Genomic DNA, 26,352 nt, shown 5'->3' with positions numbered 1-26,352 from the left:
AATTTGAACTAAGAACACAAAGATAGCTGAAATGCCACTAAGGATTTCACTTGGTGTGCAAATGATTCTGCCAGCTTGCTGCCTTTAACAATAGCTATAATATTTATAATATTGATGTCTAGTTGAAGGTAGTTTGGACCCAACCGGCATGAAAACAGAGCAATAAATTTTAAAGTTGAATTAAAAAAAGTCGCATTTAGTTTTCTTGAATCAAAAACAAAATTTCTTCCACGGTAATTATTTACTCCAATGAAAAAGAAACAACACATTTATCCAGCAAAGTCTTTTAATAACGAAGTATCTGATTATTCATTTTCATTTTTTCTTAAACTATATATACATTATGAAGGCAATACATCCAAGAAGATATCATATTGCTGATCCAGTCCCAAGTATGAATCACTCATCAGGTAGAATGTGTAAATGAAACGACCAGGTTTTTCCGGAGTGAAGAAGGCTAGCTGAGGCCGGCTATGATAGCGTACATAACCAACTCTTTTTAAAGCAATAAGTTCCTGTGATTCTATCTCTCCTAAAATTAATATCCACCCTTCGTCTTTACCTTTAGGGAATTTGGGAACATAAGCTTTAGTGTCAGGTTTCTGAAAAAAACAAAAAAAAACAAAATCATAGTTTTGATTTTTAATTTAATTTTCAGTATTTTACATATATATTTAGATATTTTAGTAATAGATAACATTGTTTAAATATATACTCTTAGTCCAGATGGAACTAAGATTTATCTCAAAATCTTTATAGTTTCTTTTTATCTGAGAAATTTAATTTCTTACAAGAAAGAAAAAAAAGTTAGTAAACATTAAATATGTTACAATACTTACTTTTGTTTTATTAATTTTGGATAATTCCAACTGTAAAGTATATTCTTGGTCAGCATACACTTTGATCCACTGTTTTGCATTACGGTGCCCTCCTGTGTGAACAGAGTTATGAATACAATTAAATTTTTAGGAGAACTTAATATCTGTATATGTGAGGTTGTAACAAATTGTTTTAGGATCAGTGATTGATTACCCTCAACTAATTGATAGTAAATAAACAAAAATATATTTTTAAAGTAAATGTTTATGTCATCTTTTTAATATGATTCTGAAAAACTCTCAAGTTGGAAGGCTGTCAAATCACAAACAACTTCAGGTAGATGGCCCTGCTTGATCTGTAGAGAAGGCATGCGTAGAAACTCCATATGATGTACCCAGTGTAAGCTATGGACACATAAAAGGTACAGCAATATCAAAGGAAGGTTAACTGGGAAGATAGTTTTTGTGTGGCAGATTCACAGGGGCAACAAACAGTGAAGATTTACAGAAAACAGATTCCATCACATGCTAGGGGAAAAAACTAGAAGTAGTTAATAGCTTCTGCTACCTAGGCAACCAAATCTGTAGTGGGTTGGTTGCTCTGAGAGTTTAGCAGCTAGAATAAGAATAGCCTATAACAACCTAATCTTAAAACGCACTCACACAAACACACATACACAACCAAATATACCAAAATAAGCAAAATAAACACGAATGTATTTTCCAAGTTCTACAAATGAAACTTGTTTCATAAATGTTTTCAAATTTGAGTTTCAAAATATAGAAATATTAATAATATTCTGTGAATTTTTGTCAGATATTAACAATAATGAGATTAAGATGCAACAAGTAATCTTTGACTACTGCAGTTATAGGTTTTTGAAATTGATTTTATATATTGAATTAATATGCCACAGAGGTTGACTTTGCCTTTCATCATTTTAGTGTAAGTTGAGCACTAGGGTCAATATAATCTCCCACTTCAAAAAAGATTTGACGCCTTGCGTTTATAGTAAATAATATAAAATATATATTAGATTCTTTATGTTATTCTTTTACTTGTTTCAGTCATTTGACTGCGGGCGGTCATGATAGAGCATCGCCTTTAGTCAAACAAATCGATCCTGGGACTTATTCCTTGTAAGCCTAGTGCATATTGCAGTGATCTCTTTTGCCAAGAGATGTGGTTGGGAAGCAAGATTCTTACCACACAGCCACTCCTGCACCTAAATGTGTGTGCGTAAGAGTATACATGTTTTATAATTACAATAACAAAAGTTTATTAATCCCCATTTTAAAAACATCCACTTGGTAAAAATTGTAGTTGACATAAAATTTTTTCCTATATAAGTATCTTTATAAGCACTAGCAGAGATACCCAGCCTTGCTTGGGATTAAAATGGCACAAATTTTTATTGTTTTACTTGTTTCAGTCATGTGACTGCGGCCATGCGGGAGCACTGCCATTGGTCGAAGAAATCAACCAAAGGATTTATTCTTTGTAAGCCTAGTACTCATTCTGTCAGTGTCTTTTACAAAACCGCTAAGTTACGCAAATGTTAACACAGCAACATCAGTTGTCAAGCAATAGTGGGAGTACAAACACAAGACACAAACACACACATATATATACGACAGTCTTCTTTCAGTTTCTGAGTATGAAATCCACTCACAAGGTTTTGGTCAGCCTGAGGCTATAATAAGCATATATATATATATATATATATATATATATATATATAGTAGCTGACATACCTGATAATTCCCGGGAAAGTGGGCTTATCCCTTGGTTTCGTTCTCATAATTGTTTTGCTAATCCAGTAACAACAATACAAAGTATGTAGCCCTTAAAACGGTTTTTGTATATTTACTGAGAATACCAAACTGTCTTACAAAGGATCTTGTTTTTAGGAATTCCCAATAAGTTATGAATACCCAAATTGTGAAGTCAGTTATGTAATAACATGAAATTAATTACCCTATTGTAAGAATTAAATAAAGTAGTCCCGAAAATGGCTTTAATACATTCCTGTGTATATAGATTTTAGGAGGAAATACTAATAAGGTATATATACTAAAATCATGAAACATGTTATGTAATAACAAGCTAATCAGATATGAAATAATAGCAATTCAAAATAATTAACTGTGAAAAAATGCTTTTGTGCATTCCCAGACAATATTACCCTCAGCAGCACTAGTGTTTATATTTGTGAATAAGCCACTAACCGAAATAAGTGGATCTATTGTTTAGGAGAATACTATTTACTTGTTTACTAAGAAATAAGCATACTGAAAATGAAAGGGTTATTTCCCTTGGTGGTTATTTCCCTTGGAAGCTTAAAAATAATTACTTCCACCATTCACTCATGCCCAAATGTTATTCCTCCCGCCATTTACTTGAACATTTTTTCGAAATCAATTTATACTTAAAACCTCTCCAGACACATAAGCAATGTGCGTGTGAAGTTTAAGAAGAATTGGTTGAGCCGTTATGGCGCAAAACGAGGACATACCGATACACACACACACAGGCAGACATTTTCAGTTTTAATATGTAAGATAAATATTTATTAAAAGCTTATACAATTTATCCATAGAGTAAAATTTATACATTGTTGTCTATGTTAATTTAGCTTAGTCATGATACTTTACTCGCTACTTAGGTATGCACTAGGCATAACAACAACTTAAAAGGGATGCCCTATAAAAAGAAAAAAGGTAAAGAATTACTGATTTACAGATCTCCTCACTTGTATGGTATAAAAGCAGCCTTACATTATAAACTTATTTACATACATGTTTCTGTTTGAAGACTCAAAAATCAAAATAAAAACTAAAACAAAATAATGGTATAAAATTTTTACAAATCAAGATAGGGATGTTACCTGCAGTAATGGCAATTTCTACCGTCTGATTTTCATCTGCACCATCATCTGATGCATTCTTTTTTAGATGCATCTTGACTTCCAACTGTGGTAGTTTTGTTAGGATTTGATACACCTTAAAAGAGAATAAAGTACATTAAAGCTATCTTTTATCTTTTACTTGCTTCAGTTATTAGACTGTGGCCATGCTGGGGCAACACCTTGAAGAATTTTAGTTGAAGAAAATGACCCTAGTACTTAGGCCATAATTCTTAAAGAACTTCTACATTTTCTTCTTAAGGTATTCTAATGACCAATTAGTACAGTTCCTGGTTATAAGTATTAGGTTGTCCCTATAAAGACCACCCTCTATATTTGTAAATTCTATATCTAGTTCAGATAAAAGATTGGTAACTTGGGCAGAATCAGGGACACCCATGGGTGTATCAAAACAATCTCTTGCGTCTTTTCTTGCCCGTACTTTATCTTTATATTTTATAATAGACTTCCTTGTGGCCAACACCACTTTGACTTCTTCAAATGACATATATACCTTTCTCAAGGCATATGATAGGGTCGAGATATAATACACCTAAGAATAACACTTTAATACCGTTTTATTTCATGATGTACAAATAGATACCTTGAGTTTAACTTCAGATATACTCATTAGGTTATCTTTTTGTATTATCTGAAATAGAATACCCGCATATCTATTAATTCCAAAAACTGAATTATTATTGATTTCTATTATAGATTTTGTATATTTCTAGATAAATATATAAATATATGATAATCAAGACCCCACTGTATGATATGCAGATGTATGTAATGCTAAAGGCTTGTACCTGATTGATTTGGAAATTTGTTTCCCAAATTATTTAAATTATGATGACGATGATGATGATGATGATATATATATATATACACACACATATATATACATATATATGTAAATATATATATATATACATACATATATATATATAAATACACACACACACACACATATATATACACAACTTCAAATGAAATAACAATCAGTTTATAGAGACTGGCTCCTGATTACAAACATTGTTTCTTGTGAAGTGCTAAATTTATCTGAAATTTCCATTACGTGTGCTGCCTATTTTGATACTAATCATTTTTTTACAGTATATTGAAGAAGCCATTTAACTTTTTTGAGTGACTGGCAAAGTTTAAATTGCTAAATTTACAATTTAAGCTTGTTTGTAACAATACTTATAAATTTTAAATTCAACCAGTACCGGTTTTGTAATGAAATTAAAATCTTTGATTTTCACAGGAATTCTATCCTAAATTTTGCTGTTAGAATAGTTGGAGGAATAAACATACATTTGGAAAGGATTTCAAGTTCCTCAATGAATGTATTATGAGCTATGATTTTATAATTGGCTTCAAAGCTTTGATGAGTTTTGATCACTCACTCATCTAATCAACCATTAGTGGGACCTAGCCAAAGATTTTCCTTGCAGTTGACAAACATAAGATCAGTCATTGCTAGAGATTGACAAGGTTCAAACCGTGAATTAAGAATTTAAATCTGGTTGTAGACTTTACTTTGAGATTTTAATTTTTTTCCTTTATTGACTCCAAAATGAAACTACCCTAAATCTTTTTATTCAAACTTTTTAAATATTTTCATTGATTTAGTATAAAGGAAGGAGTTGCACACATATCCTTTGTAAGCCCTTTGAGACTGGTGAGCACTAGCATAGCTAGAGGGGGTGGCACCACTTTTGGGTATGCAATAGATAATATGTATTCTTTGTTGGGGTCCAAGGGTGGCAAAATGAAGGGCTGTCCTGTGTAGCACACACCCTAACTATGCTAGTACTGGTGAGATGATGTGGTTAATGTTTCTGAACAGTTGTAAAACATGTTCAGGAAAGGAATTGCAGAGGATCAATATTCTGCTGAGGATGGGCTAGACATAGTTATTACAACAGGACCTAGACACAATATCATTGATGAGAGGAAGGATGAATCAGAAATACTCAAGGGGAGAAGGCATGAGATCATCCAGTTTCAAAATGCAAAGGCCATAACAATTGTTGTTGTATAGTTCTTGGTCAACTCTGATTGGGTAAAAAGCATTCCAATTGTATGATTAAAAAGCATTCCAATTGTAACCATTTAATATGATGATGATCTTTTCTTTAAGTCAGTACAGTGCAGTTTGAGGGAGATTTGGCTGCTATATCTAACAGGTCATGTGACTGTGTAGAGGTTTTCTTGTTAGTTCACCTCTATAGTTGTGTAGAAAGGATGGTCATTTAACAAAAGCTCTTCACTTTCCAGAGTTCTTACCAACACTGAACATTTTCCCCTGCTTAATTACAGAGAACAGCTTAGGTGTGCAACCAAAGTCTAAACATTTTATCCATTTACATTTTTCATACTCAGCTTATATATATATATATATATATATATATATATATATATACCATAGAGGTGGTTTTACATAAATTTAGCACTAGCCAAGTATCACACATATAACAATTTTGCTCTCGGAGTGTTTTGCTTTTCATTAAATGTAATCTGCTTGTTATAGTTCAAATTCAGTTGGTTATACATTTTATAATTTCATTTTATGCCCACTTACTCCCTTTCTTAAAAAAGCCTTTCTGTGTGGTTTAAAAAAATTTCCATTTGTGGGTCCTCTTTCACTAGAAAAATTATTTCAATTTTAGAGGTTTTCAAGTAAAGGATTGAATTGTTGATATTATATTTTTGAAAATTTTTCAGTCATTGATCTGAGGCCATACTGGGGCCCTCTTCTTCTAGAATTAGTCTATTAAGACAAAACTGGTAGTCATTTTAGTTTGCTTGGAAGAATCAAAAGCAAAATATAATCAATGGAATGAAACCAAGTGTAACACAACATTTTGTCCAACATATCAATTCTGCCGTCCACCCAATGATGAAAATAAGGTTAATATTTATAAAAAGAGTGAAAATGATCTGCTATAGAAGAGAACTACAGATGAATTCCAGCATTTACTTTTGTTTTATATTAAAAAATCAGAAGGGAAAATAGAAACATAATCTTAGAACCAAAAATTACAACATCAAGTAATTTCTCTTTTTAAGAATATATTTTGATAAAGACAATAAATCATGATAAATAATAAGTTCAGGCTATGATGATACAAAAAAACTGTAAGAATATTGGAAGCCATCTCCTTACCTGTTCAATATGGGCTCGACGCATTTCATCTTTCAACATTGAAAACAACACTTCGAACTTGCCATCACACAATGCCATTAATTCAGGTAAACATTCAATTAAATTACCGTTAGGTTTCCTGTTTTTATTTATCAAAATAAAACAAAATATAAAATTAGATGTTTAAGAAAACAATTCTAATGAAATTAATTTTTTTACATAACAAACCAAATCAGAATGGCTACATGCTTTTTGGCACATTAATTCTTGTAATTGTACCACAAATATTTTTTGGCTATCAAAATTTCTCAGGTTTAGAACCTTCATTAAACAAGTTTGTTTCCTTAAGGATTTCTCATCTATTTATACTATTCAAATCTTTAATCCTAAATTGTTATTTTGATCAAACTGAATTCTTTACAACTTGCAATCTTATAGCAAAAACTACTTCTATAATTAACTCCAGACATAGTAATTTATTCATCGTTATTTTTATATCTTTGTCAGTTTTAATCAATAAAAATACAGAACTATGAGAATGTTCCTGATATATTTCTGTTCAATAGATTACACACTTTAGCCATGGAAATATCCTCACAACCAGGATATAACTGACATCATTCATTTGTTAATATATTACAGCTGATAAAAAAGATGGTAGACTATCAAAATCAGAGAGCAGTGGGCAAAATGCCATGTGTTATTTGGTTACATCTTTTTATGTTTTAAGTACAAATCCTGCTAGAATAGACATTACTTTTCATCTTTCTGGCATTAGTGTAATAATATTGAGCTTATTTGCATACAGTGCTCAGGTGCAGTACAACTCAACAGAAAAAGATTAAAGCAAAAACAGAAAGCAGCAATAAATCAAGTCAAAGAGGGAAGGAAACACTGGCACATCAGGGATAGTGCTGTAAAATTTCAGGAAGCATGGAGTTTTTGAAGGATGCAGGGTCCTGACAATCAGTGCAGGTAATTATTCCATGTTTTGACAATTATGAGCATTCAAAAAGCGTTTCCAAAAGTCATGGGTACTATACTGTTTTTTTGACTTTATGAGTTTATTCATAGGTGGCAGAAATACTGAATTAAAACTGGTCAATACTGTTGATGAAAAGATGACAAGACATTGAAGCATTAGTGTGTTACATCTAGATAAAGAAGCTGCTCAAGACGTAGTGACAGATGGAGAGAATTCATCTGGTTTCTGGACAAGATGGGGGTTCCAAATTGGAGATGGAAATTGCAACTGTGGATGTACTATAGCCATATGTAGCTTTAAATATATAGCTAGTGAGCAGCTGGCAAATGGTCTTATTGAATGATGCCTTAGATTTTTTTTTACAAGTTTGGAAATGTGGTTTATCCAACATAGCTGATTGTTGACATTAATGCCTAAGTTATATTCACCATGATAGATCGTTAGCCACTACACACATTTTTTTTTCTCTCCTTGTTTTTTTCTGTGTCCCTTTCTGTAGAAGAGCGTAAGCTCGAAACATAAAAGACTTTTTCTATTCCTGAGCATTATACTAATACATCTGTTTGTTTTGTACACCACCTGTCTTCATCTTTTGTTTTTTTCGTAAACTCTCCCTATATTCACCAGCAGACTTTTAAAGTAGAAGCTGAGTTGGAAGTAGGCAAATTCCATGTTTTTTTTTGTACCCAAAATGTATATTGATGCACTTGTCTACAGCCAACAGTCCATTACAGGATTATGTGTAGGAAAGGTCTATACCATATATGATCCCCAGGTATAGCTTAATGTTATGTGCATGTCTAAACTCAGGAACAGAAATGAAGTTGGCATCTATTTTGTTAATATATGCAACAAACACTAGAGGACCAAGAACAGATCCATGTAGATATTATCATCCTTTCTTCCCAAATTTGTGAACTTGTGCTCATATTAGAAAACAATATATAATAGATGATAATTCTCTTCCCATATTCTCAAAAGGTTATTGGATCCTCCATTTTCTCTAGAACAATCAGCTTTTGGAACTGTTTAACTTTTTCCTAGTGGAAGTAAATCAAGGTTTGATCCACATTGTTTGTCTTAAGTTGTTTTGTTGCTTACCTGAAACTCTCCAAATGATAAGTCATGATATGTGGCAAACAAAGTAAGGTTGACTCATGACACCAATGCCCTTGTAGAACCATTTGAAGTAGGTTGATGATACACATACTAGTCACAAGCCACCCTTGATCAGCACTGGTATCAAGAAGGGCCTACAAATGAGTTTAATAAAAGATATCACTTTACAATGTTATGTTACAATAAATTTCATTCTGAAAAAAAAAAATTTAAATAAAAAGGTATAAGTACAAACAAATTTGCATATAAATCATTTTAAAAATAATACCCAACTCTCAGCATGTTTTTTTCTATTAATCTCTCTTCTGTCACACACTCAGATAAATAACTTTGTTCTCCATCATACTTATGCTTTTCTCACAGTCTTACCATAAGCTCAGCTTCTATCACCACTCCCTTTTCTATTCTTCCTCTTATTTTAGGAGCTTTATAGACTTGTGAAATACAAAACAACCTCACTAGTGCAGGTACTATGATAAAATCCTCCGGTGCTGTCTACAAAATAGTTGGCTAATTGAACTGAGAGAACATATGAACTGAGAAGATACTTTAGTCTTGATGAAGACATGACAACCTCTCAAGTGCTGGTGCTATGATAAAATGAACCCTGCACACTCTGTAAAGTGGTTAGTGTTAGGGAGGGCATCCAGTCATAAAAAGCATACAAAAACTGAGATATGTGAGCAAGTAACTCTGAACAAGAACTTGAACCATGATGAGTCCTCTTCCTCATGCAAGTATGGATACGGGATATAAATGATGATAATGAATTAAAAAAGTGAGGTCAATATCAATAAGAATAAATCAATTTCTAAATTCTGGTACATGAATGGTTAGGAACTTACAAGTAACATTAAAAATATCACTATGACTTCCAAGAATAACTAGTTCCTATTACTCTGCAGGCAATTTATCTGATTTATAATATTTACACATTAATATGACCCTAAATTATCATTCAAAGAATATTTTCTGAATTCTGTTAATCTCTGTAATGTGTGTCAAGGTTACAATATATTAAGCATGAGAGCAAAAAACAAGCATTTAATTGATGTTGTTTTCAATGATATGACATAACTTATAACTCAAGTTATCATCCTTAGATAAAATACTTTATATAAAGTTTTTATGTTGATTTTGACAAGATAGAAGTATACTGAGTGAAACAAGTTTGATTCTAGCACAAGGTAGTTCTATCTGTAAATAGCTGTGTACATCACAAGTATGTATATTTTGAACTAAGCCATGCATATCTACTCTATTCTTACTTCAAACCTTTACACACACACACACGGAGGCACACATACATGCACAGAGGCACACACACACACGCACACACACACACACACACACACACACACACCAACAGCAGCAACAGTAATGTACATCATTGCAGTAATAGTGATGGAAGGAGAGAAAGAGGAACAAAATTCTAATAATATGATTCAAGTGAAGTGCTTGTTTAAACAAGGTCAGCCCTTATTGAACAAACCTATACCAAATGCATTAAATCCATTTGCTTTATCTCTGAACATTATGTTAATCCAGGACTACTTCATCCAATGCATCCTTCACTCTTTTATAAAACAGAGCAGTATGATTTCCAATATATTTGGTCGCTAATTCTATTTGGCTGATTGACTACATAAAACCTCTCAACAACAGCTGCTGAGGTAGATTTACTTTCTCTGCTCCCAAGTTCAATAATTCATTTTATTCAAACTAAAAGCACCTGGATATGTTCCCTGTTAGATTAACCTGATGCAGTTTATACTTTATATACTTTTAATATTTACTAACCAAAGAGAGAGCAAACAGGCAGAATTGTTAGCACACTGGGCAAAATGTTTAGTGATGTTTCGTCTGAATGTTCTGAGTTCAAATTCTGCCAAGGACAACTTTGCCCTTCATCCTTTTGGGGGGTCAATAAAATAAATACCAGTTGAACACAGGAGTCAATATAATTGATGGCCTTGTGCCAAAATTTGAGACCATTTTTTTATTCACAAAATAGGTGGCAAACTAGCAGAATGATTAGCAATATTTCATCTGTTTTTATATGCTCTGAGTTCAAATTCTGCTGAGGTCCCCTTTGCCTTTCATCCTCTAGGGTTGATAGAACAAGTACTAGGTTCAATGTAATTGACTTACTTCCCTTTCCCAAAATCACTGACCTTGAGCCAAAATTTAAAATCAATATTCATTTACTATTCTTTTCCCCCCACTACTATTCTGTCATTCTTTTACACTGTACAACCTTTTATCTTTTATATTTGTTTCAGTCACTGGATTGCAGGCATGCTGGGGCACCACCACCACCACCACCACGAAGGGTTTTTAGTCAAACAAACTGAGCCAGTAATTAAGTTCTTCCTTCTTTTTAGAAAAAAATCTGGTACAGATTCCACTTGTCTCTTTTGCCAAACCACTAAGTCATAGGGATGTAAATAAACAGCAGTTGTGAAGTGGTGGTAGTGGTGGGGTGTGTGTGACTAACACCGAAACAAAGATAAAAACATAGACATATATCACATGACTAACTAGACTATCAAATGCTGTTACACATCCCTGGTCACAATGCACTTTGCATTGTTTCAGCCATCAAATGATGCCACCCCAATGGCTAGGTAAGCAGGCCAACACTCTCAATGGATTGAAAGGAGACTGAAGCAATGTGAAATGTAGTGCTTTGCTCAAAAACACAATGCACTGCCCGGTCTGGGAATTGAATCCATGAACTAGCAATCATGAGTGCATCAGCCTAACCACTACGCCCTGTACCATCACATGCCTCTGTGGTAAGAAGCTTGCTTCCCAACCTCATGGTTCTGGGTTTAGTCCCACTGCGTGGCACCTAGGTTAAGTGTCTTCTACTATAATCTTAGGCTAACCAAAGCCTTGTGAGTGGATTTGGTAGATGGAAACTGAAAGAAGCCTGTTGTGTATGTGTGTATACACACACACACACATACGTGGTCGTCATTGTTTAACGTCCGTTTTCCGTGGTAGCATGGGTTGGACGGTTCAACCGGGGTCTGAGAAGCCAGGAGTCTGCACCAGGCTCCAGTCTGATCTGGCAGTATTTCTACAGCTGGATGCCCTTCCTAATGCCAACCACTCCGTGAGTGTAGTCCAACCACATATATATTTATGCGTATGTGTCTTTGTTTGTCCCCCCCCCCCACCGCTTGACAACAGGTGCTGGTGTGTTTATGTCCCTGTAAATTCGTGGTTCAGCAAAAGAGACCGATAGCATAAATACTATACTTAACAATAATTACTGGGGTCAACTCATTTGACTAAAAAACATATTGTTCAGGGCAGTGCCCCACCATGGCCGCAGTCTAATGACTGAAACAAGCAATAGATAAAAGATATGCACAAGATGGGCTTCCAAGCAGTTTCTGCCAACAACATTTACTCATAAGGCGTTTGTTGGTCTGGTGCTATAGTAGAAGACACTTCCCCAAGGTGCTGTGCAGCAGGACTGAACCCCAAACCACATGTTTAAAATATATTTAAGGGTTTCAATATTTCAAATAAAAGTAAGGAAATATTTGGTGAATTAAGGTATAAAACGTATTAAAAGGAGTTAATATTCACTCTTTTCCCTAACAAATAGGTTATGTATCAATTTTGGAATCCCTTATTAAGAAATATACCAAAATTATATCAATAGGTAATTCCTTTAATTTTTATACAACAATAAAAAATATAAAGGAAAAGAAAAACTATCAGTACTATAGATTTTTTTCTCTTATTGTATTTTCTATGTTTTTCGTATTAAAAAGGTATTTGGGAATCTTGGTGCTAGAAGGTTACCTCCCTTTATCATTACCATCTAAATTTATAAAACATTGCGAACGCTTTATCACCTCATGCGCGTGCGCAAACATACACAGAGAAGAAAAAGGCAAAATAGAAGTGTTTTATCTTCATGTAGGGATTAGTAATAAGAGGAACTAAAAGCAAAACAGAACCAGTTAGTAGTTTAACTCTATATCAAGTGCCACTGAGCAGAACTGTAATCACAGATATTCCAGCCTTAACCATTTCAGTTTTCTTTTATATTTGTTTGTCACCAAGTATATTCTTTCTTTTTCAAGACAGCAGGGTGTGATTTGAGGAAGATTTCATTGCTATTTCTAGCAGGTCAAGTGACCACATTGAACCCCTACTTTATCCAGGCTAGTACTCATAACCCATTATAGTTATAAATAATATAGATAGCATTAAGGCTTTCCTTTATGCAATCTGTTGACTTCGCCTTTCATCCTTTCGGGGTCGATAAATTAAATATCAGTTGCGTACTGGGATCGATCTAATCGATTGCCCCCCCCCCCAAAAAAAAATTTTGGGCCTTATGCCTACAGTAGAAAAGAATATATTATTTGCATTTTACAATTTCTTTATTCTTAGCATAAACAAATTTCCAAAAGCCTCTGGTTTGAATGCTATTTCTAGCAACAAAATTTATTAATTCCTTCCCCAGGTCTTCATTTAATTGCAGTTAATGAACAGGGATGGGATAAACTCCGAAGAGGAAACCTTCAGTGCATTTCATAAGCACATAAAGTGGATAATTAATGGCCTGAATGTGTAATATATGGCAGAGATAAATGAAAATAGACATGGGTGGTAGTTGTTGTTTAGCCCCAGGTTAGCTATGATCAAGCAGGCTTACGATACAAAGGTATTCTAGCCATGACCATCCTGATTTTTTCTAGGCATTTTTTACTTCATGCATTATCTAATGTGTCCATATTTATGATGATAGGATGGTTTGAGGGTGATATGGCTTCCATGTTTAGCAGGCCAAGAGACCATACAGAAGCTCTTTCTTGGCTCAACAGACACGGGAAAAGTGAGATAAGATGGAATTCACAGATGAAACTTAAATGCCTATGTTCTGAGATGAGTTATAGTTACTTAGCTGATATTTTACAAGACAATTAGCATTAGTTTTAGAATGTATTTGTATATTTATAGCTTTTATGTTTACTTAAAGAAGTGCTGAGCTCTAATTGTGGAGTGAACTTGTGGAAGAGGTCAAACCAGGAAGTTGTGAAGTGAAGTGGTGAGAAAGAACCTTCAGATGCTGGGCCCCACTGAGGAAATGACAAGGGACCTGGAGTTGTAGCAATCTGCTGTACTTGAGAAGACGCATCAAGCCAAGTAAAATCGCTGTCATCCATACATACAGGCTTGTCCTTTACAGGTGGTGGTGGCATGTAAAAAACACCCAGCACACTCTGTTAAGTGGTTGGCACTTAGGAAGGGCATCCAGCTGTACAAACCATGCCACAACAAACAATCTGAAGTCTAGACAGCTTACTGCTTGGCCAACTCCTGTTAAATTGTCCAACCCATGCCAGCATGGAAAACAGATGTTAAACAATGATGATGATGTTTCAGTCATTGGACTGTGGCCATGCAGGGCCACCTCTTCACTGGGTTTAGTTGCACAACATAACCTCAGTACTTAATTTTAAGTCTGATACTATTAGTCTCTTTTGCGAAACCACTAAGTTATGGGAATGTAAACAAACCAACATTGGCTGTCAAGCAGTGGTGGGGGACAAACATAAACACACACACAATGAGATTCTTTCAGTTTCCATCTACCAAGTCCACTCACAAAGCTTTGGTTGGTTGAGGATATATTGTAGAAGACACTTGCCCAGTGGGACTGAACCTGAAACCATGTGGTTGACAAGCAGGCTTCTTACCACACACACACAGCTACAAATTTATATTTATTTATGTATATAAATTGTTTTATTCCTGAATATGTGCATTCACTCCAAGTTGGGTTTGAAATTAGAACTCAAACTTCTAAATGACTGAAACAAGTCAAAATTTAATCTAAATATTGTTGTCATCATCATCATCATCATTTAACATCTGTTGTCCATGCTGGCATGGGTTGGACAGTTTGACCAGTGCTGGTAAGCTGAGGGGCTGCATCAGGCTCCAGTCTGATTTGGCATGGTTTCTGTGGTTGGATGCCCTTCCTAATGCCAATATACATGTTCATTTTTGACAAAGGAGTTAAAAGTGTACATAATTATCATCCAAACCCCAGAGGTGATGCTATGAGATTCAGACACCCCATGAGAAGATGTATTGCAGATTCAGAAAATAATTAAAAGACAAGAGACAATGTTGTAGTTGGTGGTGATGATGATGACGGTAATAAGGAGATAGTGATGATGATGATGATGATAATGAGGATGGTGGTGGTGGTGGTGCTGATGATGAAGGTGGTGGTGACAATGATGATGTAAAGGAGGATGGTTGTAGTGGTGGTGATGAATGATGCTAAGGAGGAGGATGGTGGAGTGGTGGTAGTGATGGTGACGATGGTGATTGCGATGATGATAATGATGACGATGAAGGCAACATTGTTGACATTGACAACTTGTTTCAGTGTAACAATGCAACGATTGATCATTAATGTTCTTTCTAATAAAGTATGCAACAGTAGCAGATTGTTTAATGAAAATTTAAATTAAACAGCATGAATAATATAAATGTTAACCCTTTAGTTAGCATATTTCTGCTGAATTACACCACATTTGTTTCAATTAATCTTGAAAATAATTAAAAATTTAGTAACATAACTTTGATGTTATTAAACTGATATTTGGAACATAAGTTAACATATTTTGACAGAATATTTTAATTTAAACCACTTTAAATAAAAAAGATCATATCATGGACCAGTGGCAGCTTCAGTCAGGTTGATATCAAAAGGGTTAAGTTTGGGAATAAAAATAAAAAATTTCTTCATTTTTAGTTTCATTTTTTCTTTGAGGCAGAACAATGTCTGGAGAAGACCAAAGGAGAATAACTTACCTGAAGAATTCTAATTGCTTGGTCAAGAACAGATTTTGTGTCAGTGTAATAATCGGAGGAGGGTAGTGTAAGAGTAGAGAAATGAGCCTGAAGGAGTAGGTTTGTCTTTGTATGTGATGAGTCCATTGTATGAGGGCTTACTTCCAATGGTAGCTGTTGAGCAAGTTCACTGGGAAAAAGAAATATATATCGTAATGATAAACTATTTTCATATAAGAACAAAGACATCTTACATGGAACTACAAGGCCCTCACATGCACAAAAAAGAGGGAAATAAAACTGTGAACCCTTCATAATTTTCTCAATGTTGTAAGTAATGTAATAGAAGACAGATAGCTACAACCAAGCAGGAGCATTTTGAAGCGGAAAGAATTCAGCAATACAGTCAATTGATTTGTGGATGATATTTATTATCTTGAGGAATGAAATGGAATGTTGATTTCAGCATGACTTGAAGTCAGAAGAGCCAAACACTAGATTTCAAACTGTAAAACATTTCACTAAGCTGGCACAGCAGCAGTGGCACAAAAACCCACAGCTTTCTGTACAATTGACTTTGTACAGATTCAATTATTTTATAGGAGTGCTTGCTTATTTTATTGATTGTGAGAGAAAGAGTAAAGACAATGTTAGTTTTGGCATAAACTAAACTCAGATGGGAGAAGGACTGAACAAAATATTGGAAAACATTTAAAATCATTTTTCTATTTGTACAAACATCAGTCTTCCATCTAACAGGGAAATAAGAGTTTGCATTTTATCATCAGCATTTAACATTCACTTTCCCAAGTTTGTATAGGTCGGGCGAAATTTGTTCATCAGATTTTCTCTGGCTGCATGCCCGTTCTGTTACCTACTGTCACCTGTTTTCAAGCAAAGTAATACTTTTCCAAAGCCAGACATGGAAAACAGGAAACAAACAACCTTACATGATGATAATTCTAATCACATGATAACTAAACAAGGTTACACACATACATGCATACATGACAGGCTGCTTTGAGGTTCCATCTGCCAAATCCACTCAAAGGACTTTGGCTGGCTTGGGGCTATAATAGAAGACATTTGCCCAAGGTTCCACACTGGATGCTGAGGCATTCATACTTTTTCAAAGACAATTAATGATATAAAAGAAATGTTCTGACACTAAAATGAAATACATCAAAGCTTATATAATATATAGAGCTACTTAACATACTAAATTAATCAAAAGTTAATAATTCACAGGTGCTTTGCAGAAAAAGAAAAAGAACTAAATGACTAAAATAAAACATTTTTCAATAAACAGAAAAATAACATTGTCTTGTGAATTGAGTAGAAGACTGACAATTTTGATTTATAGTTATAAGCATTTAATTTCATGGATTTTGTTAGTACATTTATGACAACCACAAAATCTAAATACCTGCTTCTTTTTTCCTAAGTGTTGATTAAGTATAAGAAGTTAATATCTACTTTAGAAGAGGATATTAAAAATTTACTGAAGTAGATAAACATTGATTAGACAAGCCTGGTTTTATGTATTGTTAAGGTTAGTTTTGACGTTATTTAATCCCGGCTCAGCTTTAATTGAACCAATCTGTGATAAAATACATTACCAGTGTAACAAATCCCAGAACTTTTGACAAACACAATACATCTAAAACTACAGTGTCCAAAATGTCCTTTCCTTCCATTTTTAATACAGTAAAGTGTGATATGAGAAGAATCTGGCTGTTATTTTTAACATGCCATGTTACCTGTATACAGGTTCATCTTTATTGTTTGAAATTTTTAGTTTTTTCTAAACTGCTGATGTAGTTATAATTAAGATAATATTTTATAACTAGTTATATTGAATATTCTTCAAGATGGCATTATTACAAACTGGAATGCTGGTGAATTAATCATATAGTTGATAACATTAAAAAAAAATTAAATAAAAACAAAACCTGTAGGTAATTTTGGTGGCAGATAATGTTAGAAACTGACCTGTTTTGCTGATCTTCATTGTGACGAACAGGTAATTCAGCATATTCATGTGAATTCTAGGATGAAAATATTCAAGAAGAAAAAAGTTCTTATACTGAATGAATTAAAAGAGCACTGGATTAGATTAATAAATTAGATGAATTATGGTTAATTATTTGAAATGACAGTTCACAAGTTGAATGTATTTACTGTTTTATTCTTTTACTGTTTTCAGTTATTGGACTGCCAGCATGGAAGATAGATGTTGAATGATGATGATGATATACATGTTTGTGTGTATATATTTGAAATGGCTCTGAGGAAGCTATGAGATGTTGCACTTGCACTCAACATCAGGTGCACAGTTCTTCACAGCAAACACAGCTGTAAGCTAATGAAAGTGATTACATAACTCCTACTTTTGTCATTCACTTATACACATACACACACACACAAACACATGGTTGTGTAGTGCAGATAATGTAGTTAAGAAGTTCACTTTACAACCATGTAATTTTTGGATTTTGTCCATCCCACTTCATAGAAACTTTGGCATGCATCTTCAACTCTAGCCTAAGGCTGACCAATGCCTTGTGAGTGGAATTGTTAAACAAAAAAACTGTTTGGAAGCATGTGCGTGTGTGTGTGTGTATGAATGTGCATATGAATGTTGGTAGTCAGCAGCTTTGTTTGTTAGTGTTTTAGTGAAGTGATGATATGATATTTCTGTCCCTTGTTGACATTAAGAATGGTCACTCTACATATCTGAAGACCAGTGGAATGCAAGAACAATCCCTAATTTGAGAAAAAAAAAATTAAGGGCTGGCATCAGGATGTAAAATACTGCTTCAAAACAAGTCTCTGTCTAGCCCTTGCTAGTACAGAAAAATGGACATTTGGACATTGAATGAATGAACGTATCACACATGTATGTGTTTGTATATGAGTATGAATATATGTGCGTGTTTGTGTATGCACATGCATGTGTATATAAAGACACATATACATATTCAATAGGCTTCCACACAGTCTCTGGCTACTGAGTTCCATTTGCAATTCGTTAGTGAACTTGAGATTATAGTAGAAATCAGTTGCTCAAGAAGCCATGCAGAGGGTTTGAACTTGGAAGTATGTGGTTGTATATAAACTTCCTAACTACATAGCTATGCCTGTATCTGTTTGTTAAAATTTTAATTATTTTTTCCCTACATTTTGCTTCCTACAACAAATTAACAAAAACATAAGATCACACACAAACATGCTCTCCAGCTTGTCCAGACAGTGCTATTATGGAGAAACAATTGTTAAATCATTGATGATGGTGGTTTGGACAGGGATGGGGGAGATAATGATGATTCTGAAATAATAATATAATTTGATGTGAATAGCCAATAATTAAAACAATACAATTAAAAATTCATTTGATGATAATAATTATTCAGGTATAATCACTTAATTTTACAATTATCTTTGTTGTAGCTTATGCAAATATTCCAACAAAATTAAGTCAAACTATAAAAAAAACAAAAAAAAAAACGAAGCAAACTTTTCACAAATTCATTTATTTTTTAACCAAATTTTTGTTTGAAAATGGTTACTTTGCATCACAAGTTTTATGTTAAAAGTAGATTGAAAAAGTAGTGCAAGTTTTTGTTGCTTTCATTTCAATTTTTAAATATTTCTTGGTGTTTATCGACTTAGCAGATTAGCAATACTATTCCCAGCAGTGAAGTTTCTCTTATTTATTTGACTATAAAACTGGGATTTATTACATACAGCTAAATACTTAGCAATAGGAGCTTTTAGATAACACTGTTTCTAGTCAAAATAATCACTTTGTAACATAATACAATGATGATTTTAGGCACATTCTATGATGCAGAATCTAAGATGATTACTACAATGAAATTTAGCAGAAAGCTAACTTGGAATCCAATTCCTTTTTATCATGAATGTATTGTCTTCCTAATTTAATCAGTCTTTTATTTCTTAATGAGATATTGCTTGTGTATGCTTGATCACGAATTGAAAAATTGTGAATTACATTTACAAAGAAATACAGAAGACAGGCATCTGTTCATGAATACAATAAAATCATGCACCAAATAATGAGGTAATATTATTGAATTTCAGTAATATATGGAATTCTTGTTGGAGGTCTTTGAATAAAAGGAAACTTCTATAATAATAGATCATGAATAGATACTTGTTCTGACTTCTTGCATTCTGAATTCAAATATACTGAGGTCAAATTTGCCTCTTATTCTTTCAGTGTTCATAAAAAGGCATGAATCCAAGTCAATGGACAGGTAGAACCTCAAGAATGCTGAACTGGATGTTTCATGGTATTTGTTCCAGCACTTTACATTCTGAGTTCAAATCCTACTATGGCCTAAAACTGGCTGGTAGATTTATTTCATCAACTGGTTTAACACCACCATCTGGCATCTTAGGTAATTTTAGTAGAGTCCAATCTGAATACTTGTCTCCTTACCTCCAGTCTGTCTCAGACTGTGCAAAGATCCTGGGCCCTATCCCAGCACCAATTAGAAAAAAAAATGTAGTAGTGATTTAAGTTATGAGTTTCATGAGGAGAGATTTTAGACAAAGACTAAATAAGCGGAGGAAAACATTTATGGCAAATGTGTGTGTGTGTGTGTATTAGTGTATTAGTTAATTTGTAAAAAAAAATAGGGAAGATTTAGTGTCCTTACTAGAAACTTATTTCCTAAGCCAGCAATATAAAATGTCTTTATACTTCAATCAATAGTCATTATACTAAAGCTTTCGGCTGGAAGTGCTTTATTAACTAATGAGCTACCTTCATGAGGTTTATGTTTAAAAAAAAAGAAGAAAAAAACTCATAAAACTTTCTTCTATATAATCTTTTGTTGATTGCTCTTCTTTGAAGAACGGAGCTTTTCTTCTCATCTTTATGATGTATATTTATTTTCTTCCAAAATTTATTTTTCTCAGTAAGTTCAAAGTAGAGATCAAGTAACAATTTCTATTTCTTGAAACCTATACCATAGGGTTGAGAGTGAACCTACAGCCCAATGAAGACATACTCCACACTTAGCTAACAATGTTCTATAATGAAGAAAGAAAACAACACAGTACAAAGACAAGATGAGAATGATAAGTTGTTATATAAGACACTGTTGAATTAGTAAACTATCTGGTAGAAATATTATTTCAAAGAAAGAGAAAAATACATTGGAAAACTTCTTTAAAAGGAAATGATAAAATATTTATGACAATAAAATCTTACAAAGATGAACTTATAAATTTGTTCAATATCAGTGTTGAATATCTATTGAATCATCCAATCTCATTTGACATATAAAATCATGAAGATTTATATCAACTACTAAATGACAGAATATATATATAATAATCAATTAGCTTAACAACTATAACAGTTACGGGTTTGAACATGTTAGAGCATTCAATAAATATCTGATAACAACTCGGAAATTCATGTTTACGTTCACAGAAGAGAAAAAAAAAACAGCATGACCACAGCTCGTGAGCTGAAACTAGATAAAACGAATATATATATATGTATATATAAGTACAATTTTCTTTCCTTTTTTGTATTCAATTTATTGATTTAATCTATTTGTTATGAGCTAAGCTTGATTAAACTAGGTATGACAAAAACTTGTTTATGAAAGTTTGTTTAAAAATATAATGCTTAGATTGTTTTTCTTTTTTTAAACAAGTTCAGTCAGAGAAAGTGAATATGAAAGGCAATAAAAATATGAGGACTTTGTGACCATAAAAAACACTTAACTTCTGTTTGCACCTCATTGTTATTTCTGCTGTGTTGTAAGATTTCTAACAATGCCTCCTTGTCATGTTAATGCTCTTGTATCTAAACTGATAGCTCAGAGATCATTTTGAATCCTTCTCATGTGTGTTTTGCATATCTTTGTTTTGATTGTCTTTGATGTTACAACAAAAACTACTTTAAAAATGAACATTCAGGTCAAATAAAGGAAAGGTTTTTTGTCATACAATCCTACTTTAAACAAAACTCTTGCTCAGTCACTGTTCAAAATTTGTATGATATTGTATTCTTCCATCCCTTACAAAGTAATTCTAGAAAAGTTCTCTTACCTCTCCTTCCAAAGTATATGTGTGTGTGTGTGTGTGTATATGATGATGATGATGATGATAACACATATATAGATAAAAACACACATGTATAGACACACACACACATATCATCATCGTTTAATGTCTATCTTCTATGCTTACATAGACTGTTTAAAGGATATGACAAATTGGATAATTATGTCCTCCTATGTTGAGCTCCAATGTCTGCTTTGGCATAGCTTCTACAGCTGGATGCCTTTTCAAATGCCAACCACTTTACAGAGTTTTTGGGTACTTTTTTTCACAGCACTGGCACTAGTGAGGTTATCAAGTAACTCATGAGACCCTCAACTGAGTGTGTGAGTGTGGGGAAGGGCAGCACATATATATGTTCTCAGCAGGACTGAGAGCCATCTTGAATCCTGTGTTATTAGTGTTCAATTTGATTTACCAACCACTTACAGAGTGTATAGGATGCTTCTTTCACGATAACAGCAGTAATATATATATATAAGCAAAATAAATAAATATCAGCTAGTTTTGGCAATGGGCATTCTGTTCTTCAGTCAAATGAACAATATGATCTGAATTAATATAAATGGTTGATACAATTACATTAAACACACACAGACATTATATAACTTAGACCTCAAACAGAATCAGCATAACACTTCAAAATTTAACAAAGCTGGATCTTTTGCATTACAATAAAAGACATATGTCCAAAATGCCATGCTGCAGAATTGAACCTAGGATCTCATGATTGCAAAGTGAACTTCTTAATCAATTGGCCATGCTCTTTCCTTTCTTCCTGCTTAAACCCAAACAAACCTTTATCTGTCTGTCTGACTGTTTGTATATCTATCTGTCTATCTGTCTGTCTGTCCGTGCGTCCGTCCGTCCATCCATCCACCCACACACACACACACACACACATGCACACAGACACACACAATCAGTTTAGTTTTAAACAGAATCACAAGATATTGCTGTTCTGTGACATCAGTCTCTCAAAATGTTTGAGAAATGTGGACTATGATTAGATTCCTGTCAGCCCTCTCACAGAAAAAAAAAAAATGGGAAAAAAGAACAGGAAAAACGAAAAGAAAAAAATTTAGGCTACAGGAGATGAGATGTTACAGCAAGATTATTTACTTCTTTGATACTGACTTTCTCCCTAATGAAGCAACATCAAAGATTGAAACCAACATGATATGAGTTAATATCAATGTTTCAGAGCCTTACGATAATCACCTGGCATGATAAAGAATAATCATTTGCCATTTCATTTTCGGTGTCTCTTCATATATGACTCAGACTCATTATTTTTCCTATAACTATCAAATTAGTATTTTGTCAATATATCAATATTAATGGTGACTTGTAAATTGATATTTATCTTTACTTGGTAATAATTTATCTCAGATGTCTAAATTATGTTTTATACACACACACACACATACACACAATGTAATGTATATGTGTGTGTGAGAGAGAGGAAAACAAAAAGGAGAGAGAGATAGAGAGAAGGAGAGAGGGGGAGGGAGAACAAATGGGCCGAGCAAATTAGGTTGCTTCTTCTCCAGATATCATCTAATTGACACAGATTTTTTATATAAATAATTCATATCAAATCCTAAACTAATTATGAAAATGCTTGGAATGAAATTAAATAAACTTTTCATAACTTTCCATATTAAAAGTACCCCCTCCATTGAAAAAAAAAAGAAAAAAATGAACCACACAATCAGAAAAATGACCTTATTACAATATAATTTCTTTAGACACTTTATAGTTGTCTATATTATAAATCAACTGAACTTTTAACTCCCAACAAAAACAAAAGTTATTGAATTTGTTTGTTAATCTGTTGTCATAAGACATCTGGTTTATTTCTAATTTGGTTTCACAATGCATACTCTAAGCTAGTGTTTCTCAATGAGCTGGGAGCTGTGAGGACTGGAAAAGGGTTGGACAAATTGCCATGTTTAATAAAATTGAAAAGGGCTTTGAACATTTTAAACTTGTCCAGCCCCATGATGAAGAATGAAGAATTATATATATATAATTCGCTATGATAGATTGTTAGCTCCTACACGCATTTTTTTCTCTCCTTGTTTTTATCTGTGTCGAAGAGCGTAGGCTCGAAACGTAAAAGACTTTTTCTATTCCTGAGCGCTATACTAATACATTTGTTTGTTTGTACTCCACCTGCCTTCGTCTTTTGTTTATTTTCGTAAACTTTTCCTTTATATATATATATATATATATATTATATATATATATATATATATATATATATATATATATATATATATACAGGGTTAAAAGTCATGCACAAAATAAGTTCAATATTCTCTGGAATTGTCAAAGACCTACTCAAACTTTTCTAAAGTTGAATAGAATAAATAAAATATTGAATACACACATACTTGTACATGATGAACAAAATGAAAAATATAATAACGTGAAACAAATAAAATGTCAAATCTTTTGGTGCATGACTTTTGGTGCATACTCTGTGTGTGTGTGTGTGTGTGCATGCGCGTGCACGCTTGTTTCAGTCACTGGAGTGTAGCCATTCTGGGATGCAACTTTGAAAGGTTTTAGTTGAACACATTAACTCCAGTACGTATTCTAGTAGTCTGCTAAGTTACAGGGATGTAAACAAACCAACAACAGGTGTCAAGCAGAGGGGAACAGACATAAATGCAAAGACACACACACACAACTATATATATATATGTAGTGGGACTGAACCTGAAACCATGTGGTTTCTGGAAGCAAACTTCTTACCATACAGCCATGCCTGTATATGGATACAAACTATTCTATTTTCACATTAATAAAAAAAAAAAAAAAAAATTTTACTGTATATTTTTGTATTTTTTGTGATAGGGCACAGCTTGGTATTTATCAGTTTCTGAACCACTACAGCAGCAATTTGGTTAGCAATAACCAACACTTGCATAGTCCACCCCAACCCCTACTTTGATTGTTATCTTTACTACTACTGACCTTCTCTTTCATTGATTCTCTAGTTTCAAGTCCTCCACCACCTCCTCCACTACTTTCCACAATTAGAAACAGCAGCCCAATCTACCTCAAATCACACTCTACTATCTTTAAAAAAAAAAGGAAAAGAAAGGGCCACTGATAATGTGCTCGTAAGAAAAAGACAGGATGGTCGAGAGTGGTATGCTTTCATTATAGTTCTGCATGACCAGAGTTGATCTGGAGCTAAGCAGAAGCACCACCACAACCACCTTCTCTTTTGAAAATTATCTTTCTTCCATTTTTCACAGATTTTGTTGTTGACTTCATTTCCGAAAGACCATTGGTCAAGCGTCTTTTTTTCTTTTTAACAACAACAACAGCCACCGCTGCCACCACCACCACCACCACCACCATCATCATAATAATCATTTACTGGCCAATTTCTATGCTGGCATGGGTTAGACGGTTTGACAGGATCCAACTATCTGCAGAGCTGATAAGCTCCAATGTTAGCATTGGCATGGTTTCTAAGGCTGGATACTAATAACTAGCATTTAATCACATTAAAACAAAGAAACAAATGCTGGATTTATCAATTAATAATTTGGTCTCATAATCTTAAATTCCCTCCAACTTTCTCTTACACTCCCTCCTTTGCTGTCAGTCTCACATATACTGACAGATTTACCTACCGTATATTTTTTAGATGTTGATGAATAAAGGAGAGAGGAAGTAAAAGTATTTGTAGCCAAAATGGCTTTAACAAGTCATTTAACCCTTTAGCTTTCAGATTACTCTGTCAAATGTGATGCTCATTTACTCACATTGCTTTGAATTAATCATGTGTTATCTAGTAGCTTTGAGATTTTGATGATGTGCTTGCTTATTTTTAGAATGACAATGTAGGTTAGGTATGAGAAGCCACATCCGGCTGGTTTGAACATAAAACATGAAGAATATTTTGGCCAGATATAAAGCAGAACAGTTAGCATGCTAGGCAAAATGCTTAGTGGCATTTCATCTGTCTCTAACTTCTGACACTAGCATAGCTAGTGTGCTGCCTGGTGTGGCCCTTCAGTTTGCTGTCCTCAGGTCCCCCACAAAAAATACATATTGCCTGCTGCGGACCCAAAATTGGTGCCACCTCCATAAAAGTACCCATCCCTCCACCCCACATGTAGCTACACTAGTGCTCTCTGAGCTCAAATTTCATTGAAGTGTACTTTACTTTTCATCCTTTTGGGGTTGATAAAATAAGTACCAGTTAAGTACAGGGGTCAATGTAATCAACTTTCCCCCCTCCCACCAAACTCGTTGGCCTTGTGCTAAAATTTGAAACCAAAGGAGTTTATCTTTCATCTCTACAATACTTTCCACAAGTCATTGTCGTATATAACTTAAACACAGTGAAGACAGGGAAAAGATTTTTTTATAAAAGAAAATATTTTGGAAGGAAATTAAACCTTT

The 26,352-nt window shown here is 33.7% G+C and overlaps 1 protein-coding gene across 2 annotated transcripts in view; it reads right to left on the bottom strand.

Moving 5' to 3' along the window:
* Positions 1 to 268: 268 nt before the first annotated feature.
* Positions 269 to 26,352, bottom strand: part of LOC115215175 (activating signal cointegrator 1 complex subunit 3) — a 526,302-nt gene continuing 500,218 nt past the window's right edge. Inside the window, exons 37-43 of one of the 2 annotated variants that reach the window (XM_029784370.2) lie at positions 17,809 to 17,864; positions 15,838 to 16,006; positions 8,962 to 9,113; positions 6,897 to 7,014; positions 3,707 to 3,821; positions 840 to 931; positions 269 to 602 (exon numbers count right to left, since the gene is read on the bottom strand). In XM_029784370.2, the coding sequence (XP_029640230.1) occupies positions 342 to 602; positions 840 to 931; positions 3,707 to 3,821; positions 6,897 to 7,014; positions 8,962 to 9,113; positions 15,838 to 16,006; positions 17,809 to 17,864 (963 nt within the window). In that variant the 3' untranslated portion in view covers positions 269 to 341. Of the gene's footprint in view, positions 603 to 835; positions 932 to 3,706; positions 3,822 to 6,896; positions 7,015 to 8,961; positions 9,114 to 15,837; positions 16,007 to 17,808; positions 17,865 to 26,352 lie in introns of both variants that reach the window. The other variant, XM_036506863.1, reaches the window with a different exon arrangement.

The sequence above is a fragment of the Octopus sinensis genome, linkage group LG1 (genome assembly GCF_006345805.1).
Source record: "Octopus sinensis linkage group LG1, ASM634580v1, whole genome shotgun sequence".
Taxonomy (NCBI): domain Eukaryota; kingdom Metazoa; phylum Mollusca; class Cephalopoda; order Octopoda; family Octopodidae; genus Octopus; species Octopus sinensis.
Note: the sequence above shows the minus strand (reverse complement) of the source record. Positions and strands in the feature narration are given on the sequence as shown.